Genomic DNA, 9,057 nt, shown 5'->3' on the forward strand with positions numbered 1-9,057 from the left:
CAATGTTTTCATATAGTTATTTTCAAGGAAAAAAAACATAAGTAACATAATTTTATACACATAACGTAAATACAAACAGTTCAATATGAACATAAAAGCACACGGTCATTATTTATCGGGCCATATGAGGTAAGATAATATTTAAAAAAAAGCTTGTTTTAGCCTGTATGCATCAGAATGGGCATGTCCTGGGTCTACCATGTTTTCCTTTGACCATGTTTCGATGTCCACGCATTCCTCAACACACCAATGCATCATGTATGGACAGTATATCAATATGCTGTTCATACGATGTGACAAATCTCAGCGAGTTAAGAAACACACGATCAGATGAGATATGTTCCACTATACGGTTGTCAGTTGATAAAAGATCATTATAGCAAGTACATTTAACGTAGATCCATAACCACAGATGATCTTGAATCCATTTATTCTCATTTTTATCTTTATGTAGGTTTGGGGCTAGGAATGACGATAAGTGCAGCTCTATTTACATTCACCATGTGCTCTCATCACTGCAGTCCGTTCATTTCTATCAAAGTACTCGTTCTGAAGTATGCCTTTCATTGGCTTCTTTGGTTTTTGAAACGAAAGCACTGGCATGCCTTCCAAAAGAGCAACGAGAATTGTACGAAAGCCCAGTCCGAGTTCCTATTGAAGACAATCCGCAAACACCAAGACACCGCGTACGGGAAGGACTTCAACTTGAAGGAGATATCTTCTGTCGAAGACTTCCTCAAGAAACATCCTCTGACAACCTACGACCATTACCGAAAATACATTAAACGGGTGGCTGAGGGAGAGCAAGGCGTCATGTTCCACAAAAAACCTAGTGTCCTTGGTAAGACGTCAGGGACCACAGGTTTGGCCAAAGTGTTTCCGGTTAGTGAAGAATACATGAATAACATTACTCTAAGAGGAAACGCCGTGACGTCAGCCCTTCGAAATCAGGCTGGCATTGCTGATCCCAAACCACTACAAATGACGTGTTCGCTTTTAGTACATGGTGCTGTAGGTTTCTCGGAAGGAGGCACCCCAGTTGGGTCGGTGACCGCGTTCATGATGTCAGATGCCATCAGGGAGATTCTATTCTGTACGCCACCACTTGGTGCAAGCATAGTGCACGAGCCAACTTCTATGTACATCCACGCCCTCTTCGCGCTTCGAGATGAACACCTTGGCAGCATCTGGTCTCCTTTCGCCTCCTCCCTCTTCATCTTCTTCCGTTTCCTGGAGGTATCCTGGAACATGCTGGTGCAGGATATCCGCAGTGGTTCCATCTCTGAAAAGCTGCCGTCACTGTCTCCTAGGGATCGAGAAGAACTCAATAGATTCCTCTACCCAATGCCCGATCGAGCCAATGAGATAGAGAGACAGTTCCGTATGGGGTTCGACAACATTGTGAGTAGGTTGTGGCCGAGAATGCCCGTACTGTACGGTGTTACATCAGGTTCCATGCAGCCATTTGTACAACGTCTCAAGAAGTATAGTGGAGGTGAGTTACTATGATCTCCATTAAGAAATGTCTCGAATTCTGATAAGGCAATAAAAACATGTCATCTGCCAGAACCGGGAGGATCAGAATTGCAGTACCCCAGAACTTTTTGTTTTTGCTGTTCACAAATTATTGGATGCATTCTAGGTGCCATAATCAGGTGAAAGATCACTTCGTCATTATATTTGCTACGAATGACAACATGATTTAAGAAAATTAATAACTTGCCGTATTACAGCTTTACAACAATATTTTCAGTGAACATGCCTCTCCCGACCCCCCGCGTTGAAAAAAAAGCATTCAATCTCTTTATAATGAGCTTGTAATGATGAGGAAAAATGGATTATAAAAAACAAAAATACTGTCTTATGTTTCATTTCAAGGACTTAATATATTCCCGTTACGCATTTTATACGTAAAAAGAAATATACGCATGTAAATTCACGAGGGGTCTTCAAAATGTAAATCACAATATAAAAACTGGACAAATAGTATACCAGAGCTTTACAACTGATCAGCAATAATTCATTTACAGATTTGAAAATCCTGTCGGGTTTCTATATTTCTACTGAGGGCCTTGTTGGATACGCATGTGAGTTCCCAGATGACGGACAGACGAAATACGTGTGCGTAGCAGACGGTATATTCTGTGAATTTATACCTGCTGATTACTGGTTAGTTATATGAAATTTAATTATTTTGATATAAATCAAAAGAATTTCAGGCAAATGGCAGAACAAAATAATGATAAAGTACATGACAAATATGGTAATAATAATGATACTTGTACACTACGAAAAATAATGCCATTAAATCTCATGAAATAAAAAGTCTGGACCAACTTCTAGCATTATAATTATGAAATTAAAACACAGAAAACCGAAGACAAGATTCTCTCCTAATTCACCCCTATTAAGAATATTTGTTCTTCTTTTGACTCCTTGCTCTTCGATGCTTTCATCTATCTTAAATTTTACCCTGCTATAATCAGAATAAGATATATGTCATGATAATTATATTCGAATATAATATTGTATATAGGCCTATGAAATAATAAACTTTTCTGCTTTAAGCTCCATGTTACAGGTATACTTACACCACACTCTATATACATTACGAGCAAGCAAATTTGAAATCTGATGCAACAAAGTTCAACTGTAATATTTCACTGATACGTATCGGTTTTTTATGTTTTATGAGAGAAGAACATGGTCTCATGAACTCTGTTGCGTGGTGATATTTTCTAAATGAACTAGACCATAACATTTCACTTTGTTGATGTTTGTGTCAATAACGAAGTTCTTTTGAACATGTTAAAGCCAATCTTCACTTCTGGCGCAGCGAATTCTAGACTTGTATAGGTTGCCATCAAATCTCTAAAATGATAACCTTTCCAGATTGTTTGGGATAAAGACGTTTTTTGTAAATGAAAAATTAGAAAATGTTATTACGTTTTCTTTCTAACTATAGTTGTAAAATTTCAGCTACATTGTGAGCTAATTTGGCTTTTACAACTCTCCATTCAAAAGGATCCAGCAACGCCCTAGCTGAAATCTCAGAGGAGCTGCATTTCGACACTCACTGACTAGATTAATTATGTCGGATGGATCGTATAGGGCCAATTTGGTGTTCATTCATAGAGACACACCCTTTTTTTTTAAGAGCACCAAATATGTCAAAGTCCTCCCCCCCCCCCCCAAAAAAAAAAAAATCGCGACTGACGCACAACTAACAATACTCTTATTCATAAAAAAATGAAAATGATATTGACACAAGTGTAATGTATCGTTATTATATAGGTTACGCTGTTTTGCACATGATGTGAGAGAATCAGTCAGTTCAGTTCAGTTAAATGTAATCCCCAAATCATAGAAAGACAGACACCTTTGAGGGGATTGCGTGCAGGAAAGTATAAGGCCAAACAGGCGCGTACGCAGGATTTTTCAAGGGGGGGGGGGGGGGGAGGTTTAACATTTTTAAATCAGGCCGAAAATTTCGCATCGACTCAGCCAGCCGCTGAATAAGGGGGGGGGGGGGGGGTAAGAGAACATTTTTTGTTTGTTTTTTGTTTTTGTCCCCCCAAAATCGCAACGACTCAGCCGGCCGCTGAATAAGCGGGGGGTAAGAGGACACTTTTTTTTTATTTGGGGGGGGGGGGGGGGGGGGGGTAAGGTCACCTTTTTTAGGTCAGCCATGGGAATATATATATATTTTTTTATTATTAAAAAAAAAACCAAAGGGGGGTTTGGGTTTCTTTTATGGGGGTTTATACACATAAAAATACCAAAGGGGGGGGGGGGGGGTTAACCCCCTAAACACCCACCTGCGTACGCGCCTGAGGCCAAATATTGCTTCTGAAACAAACAAGCAAATTTGAAATATAATATGTACAACAAATTCAATAGTAATATGTTCACCGATACGTATTGTTGTTGATGGTTAATGAGAGAAGAAATATAGGTCTCTATAGGTCTCGTCTATGAGAAAGACACACGATAAAACAGTGTGGTTTAATTTGGTCTCATTAAATGCAATAATTGCACTGTATAGTATGGTTTCTGAGAGTTGCTGGGTTAGTGAGAGAAGAATTCGGTTTCGAACCTTGTGACACCTAGTCTCGGTCTCGTCTATGAGAAAGAACGGAGATAAAACGGTTAGCTTAAATTTCGAATCGTGATCAGAATATCCCTTTTTAGGCATGTGATCAATTAGTGACAGTCTAATCGTGACCAGAATCTCAGGTTTCACGAGAGCGTGTGATGCCCATTATGTGAACATTATTTACCCGGTCACTGAGAAATTATTATATTCGGTTGAAATATATCATTATAATGATTTTATTCCGTTCAAATATTGTACCATTGTTTGACTCGGCAGTGAGGATGAAAACCCAGGTACTCTGTTGATGGATGAGGTACGGGAAGGAGAATGCTACGAGCTGGTCATTACCAATACAGATGGTCTCTATAGATACCGGATGGGTGATGTCGTCCTCATTACAGGGTTCTACAATACCACGCCCATCTTCCAGTTCCAATATAGGTAATGAAGGTTATTGGTTCAAACCCTTATCAGTCATAATGTATTTAAGTTGTTCCTTCCGACCACATGGACGGCGGTTTTTTTTTCATGGACGGGGAGGCGAGGTATCATAGACATTCTCTCTCTCTCTCTCTCTCTCTCTCTCTCTCTCTCTCTCTCTCTCACTCTCTATACTCTCCCATGCCTTTTGACATTTTAGCGTAACCCCTGTCGGCATATTTGAACATTTAAGGTACCTTTTTTTGCTTTAGAAATGTTTCGGCAAACTTCGGCGTCCAGTTTTGTTCCTGCAATTTGTTTGCATTCAAAAGGACTAGCAGCACGCTATCGTAGACATTCTCTCTCTCTCTCTCTCTCTCTCTCTCACTCTCTATACTCTCCCATGCCTTTTGACATTTTAGCGTAACCCCTGTCGGCATATTTGAACATTTAAGGTACCTTTTTTTTGCTTTAGAAATGTTTTCGGCAAACCTCGGCGTCCAGTTTTGTTCCTGCAATTTTTTTGCATTCAAAAGGACTAGCAGCACGCCTGGTACTATGATAGTTTGTTCAACTATTCTTGTTTTAGTCAATTGATGTTGATATTATTGGTATTCATTTAACAGGAATGGAGAACTGCTGAGTCTGTGTGCCGAGAAAACATCTGAGGTGGCGGTGACCAAAGCTCTGGAGGAAACAGCCGAGAAATGGGACGATGTCGAGATCGCGCAGTATGTGTGTGCAGAGAGTCCTCTCTACGATGAGGCAAGAGGTAAGATGTTAAAGATTAGTAAAGATAGATAGAAAGATAGATAAATAGATAGATAGATAGACATATATTATAACGATTAATAGATGGATAGGTAAAGAGAGAGAGAGAGAGAGAGAGAGAGAGAGAGAGAGATTGCGCAGTATACGTGTGCGCAGAGAGCCCTAGGTCTTTACGATGAGGCAAGCTAGAGGTAAGATGTTGAAGATTGGTAAAGATAGATACATAATTATACATATAAAGGGATAGAGAGAAAGATTGATAATTGATAGATATATAAATAGAGAGGAAAAAGACGGCATGTAGGTAGCGGAAAAGGGAAAGTGAGAGCTAGAGCTAGAGAAACAGAGAGAGAGAGAGAGAGAGAGAGAGAGAGAGAGAGAGAAAAGGAGAGAACGAAAGAAAGAAAGTAAAGTACGCTCTAAGACGGATAGAATAATGACAACAATGAGCCATTCACGCATACGATGTGTTTTCATGTATCTGTCAATAAATGATCGAAAAGCGAGATGATCTATTTGGCATGATTTGTATATTCTTATATATTTTATTGAGTATATTATTCATTACAAAACTTCATTAATACAGTAACATTATAGTGTAGGAAAAAATAACTTTCTCTTTCTTCTTTTGCTCGCAGTTCTGGAAATTGAAAACTTTTTTGTTTAATAAGAGATGCCATCAGTGACCTCGTCGCGAAATTGTGCCCATACGCCTTTATAACCATGAGATCATTACCTTTTCTATGTTAAATCCTTTCGTTAAATTTCTCTAATATTTTTTCCTAGGCACGAATGAAGACTTGAGTGCAAACATTCTTTATTACGTCATCTTCGTAGAGCTTTCAGCTTCCACGGACTCACTGCTAACATCGGTTCGCAATGTACAGATGAAGGTATGACAAAATAATGGTCAACATATTCCATAGTCATCGCAGAATCATATTTTGAGGGTGATACTTAAATCGGAAATAATCAATCGTACAATATTGTGTGTCGGGCAATAAGCGAAATTGTAATTTTCTACATAAATTAAAAAATGACTATATGTGAAAATCAGTACATTTGATTCACGACTACTGTTTTCCATTGCCCTTCTTTCTTTTCGATGAATTCATATATATTTGTTTATAGGTTTCATATCGGGAATAAGCTTTTTGTTTGACTTCTGCTTTATGTAATCTGCGCACTGAGTGTGTCGATAGCTAGGTCTATAAACATTTTCGTTATACATATTTATATATACAGATCGGAGAGATGATATAATAAATCGTGTGTAATTCGTTGTTATTCCGTTGAAAAACAAGTTCAAATCAAGACTTTTATGTTTAAGGTTAGCGAATCATTACATTGTTTTGGCGCTCTCACAATACATTAAGGAGAAATTATAATCATTATCCAAAAATTGTTGTTGTTCTAATGATGAGCCTCTTAATATTGACTGTAAGAGATTCTTGAAATTTGACCCTTTTTATCCCCCCCCCCCCCTCTCCCCCTCCCTTCCCCCGTCTTGCAGTTCGAGGCTGAGTTTGACGCTAACCTTAGGACCTTCTCGGAGTCTTATGACAAGTGCAGGGAGAAGAGCAAGCTGGGTCCTCCCCGCGTCGTCTTCCTCGATCGCCACGCCTTCTCCCACTTCAGAGGGTACCTCCTGGAGACGTCAACAGCCTCTGCGGGACAGTTCAAGATTCCCAAGAAACTTCGCGAGCTAAGGTGGATCCAACTCTTCCTGAGCCACGAGATCAAGACCGTTTCCGTCAATGATAAGGTGGAGGATAAGGTCGATGATAAGGCCGAGGACGAGGTCGAGGACTTGTCCAAAGTCACCGGTGATGATCTTGTATAGACAGAAAACAATGTTTCAGGGAAAGAACTCACTGGATTCATTGTCAGAAAGTACTATTTGTTATGTTGTTTATATTTATATGGAATACAGAAGAAAGTAAATCATATCAAATTAAATCAAATCAAGCAATCTATTTCATTTCCAATATTGTTGCAATTAATTATATCTTACTATTTCATATCAGATCTGAAACATGAAAATAATCGTAAGTTACTACTGTGGAGTTGTGATTGCTTGCAGGAAATACGATTAATTTGAAGCTGGCGCAATGCAACGTTACATTGGAGAAGTAAATTCTACTTTTCTTGAGTTATGTTATAAAAAGACAGTGATGCCAGAAATCTATGTTTCTTCATTACTCGGAGCTTTCTACAAATCAGTCGTAGAATTTGTTTTAAAGGTGGTAGATCGGGGCACTGGATTTAGTGGGTGTAGAGGATGGCTTACTTGAGTGGAACATTACTATATTTAAAGTAAACTTTGTTCAAGATTATAATTGTAAAACAGCATCTGAGGAACAGCAGGAACTAATACTTCAGCAAGCTCTGCTTATAGTTAGTTCCTCTTTTCTCGTGCTATTTCTATTATATTTGTCGTTTCATTGTATATATTTGTAATATACTTATTCATTGTATTATGTTTTGCATGAGAAATAAAATCATTTTAATAAAAAACGAACTAAAAAATAACAACATATTGTCATGCACGGGGGCCGGTAGTAGGTATTTTTTTTAAAATTGGGTCTAGAAGAAAAAAAAAATCTCTTAATCAGGAGGAAATGTTTAAGAAACTTTTTGATATGTAAAAAGGGAGAGGAAGAGAATAATAATAAAGACACAAACCTGATGAAAAACCCACCAAAATGGCGAATTTTGTAACAAAATTAAAGCTTTGTAGTATATAGCGAACCTTCATATCTTAGCCGTGTGTTGACCTCCCCCCACTCGCTTCATATACGCCTATATGCTCCATAATAATTGTTATGCTTCAGATTGACAAGCATATATAATTATAACACACTTTAGAGCCCGACATTGTTAACTAATTTACCTTACCTAGCGATAAAAATTTTCTGCATTATATTGTTTGCCACACCGTCTACCATGGCTATGCTTTTAGAGAATTGCCCCCCCCTGATATATTAAGTTAAATTTCACGAGGTCCCCTATCCCTTTTCCTTCTTTGTCTTATGTATACCTTAATTTATGATCGTCAAAGTAAGTTGTTTTATCTGTAAACATCGTTTGTGAATTATGTTTTATTATTGTTGACGGACATTGTTAGACCAAGCTAGGTTTGATTTCAAGTACTCTATGCCTTATGTCGTATATACATTCATGTACATTATGAATGAAATATTCATTGAAATGTGTATGTTTGATATTATTTCATAGATACACAATTAATATGTTCAGTTGTGCGCATGTCGAACCACAAAGAATGTTAGTGCTTTTTTATATATTTTTTTAAAATCTACACACACTTGCGTGATACTCTTTCAATACAAATAAAAGATTTATTATAGAAATGGTTTGTTTCCTTATATCCCTTTTTATATCTTAATTTATATGGTGCGGTATTGGGGTTGACGAAACATCATATTAACATTCTATTGTATACGTTAATCAAGCAGAAGGATTTTTAGGCCGTTTGGTATAAGACGAATAATGCAGACCGAATGATGAGATTAAAAATGAGAGGATTCGCAGACAAACTAAAGAGAGGGAGAGAGTAAAGCGAGAAGGGGAAAGAGGCGGGTGAGAGAGAGAGAGAGAGAGAGAGAGAGAGAGAGAGAGAGAGAGAGAGAGAGAGAGAGAGAGAGAGAGAGAGAGAGAGGAGAGAGAGAGAGAGAAAGAGAGGGAGGGGTGGGGGGGGGGGGGGAGGGGGGGGGAATGCGATAACGATAGCTAGCTATATCTCATCACCA

General features: G+C 38.3%; 1 protein-coding gene across 1 annotated transcript in view; it reads left to right on the top strand.

Moving 5' to 3' along the window:
- The window catches only part of LOC100892012 (jasmonoyl--L-amino acid synthetase GH3.5), an 8,879-nt gene extending 948 nt beyond the window's left edge, over positions 1-7,931 (top strand). The window contains exons 2-7 of the mRNA XM_003728386.3: positions 455-1,495; positions 2,031-2,169; positions 4,373-4,537; positions 5,143-5,288; positions 6,074-6,180; positions 6,801-7,931. Of these exons, the coding sequence (XP_003728434.2) occupies positions 455-1,495; positions 2,031-2,169; positions 4,373-4,537; positions 5,143-5,288; positions 6,074-6,180; positions 6,801-7,130 (1,928 nt within the window). The 3' untranslated portion in view covers positions 7,131-7,931. The remainder of the gene's footprint in view (positions 1-454; positions 1,496-2,030; positions 2,170-4,372; positions 4,538-5,142; positions 5,289-6,073; positions 6,181-6,800) is intronic.
- Positions 7,932-9,057: the final 1,126 nt, after the last annotated feature.

Source organism: Strongylocentrotus purpuratus, unplaced genomic scaffold (assembly GCF_000002235.5).
Source record: "Strongylocentrotus purpuratus isolate Spur 01 unplaced genomic scaffold, Spur_5.0 spur5_scaffold_19, whole genome shotgun sequence".
Classification (NCBI taxonomy): Eukaryota; Metazoa; Echinodermata; class Echinoidea; order Camarodonta; family Strongylocentrotidae; genus Strongylocentrotus; species Strongylocentrotus purpuratus.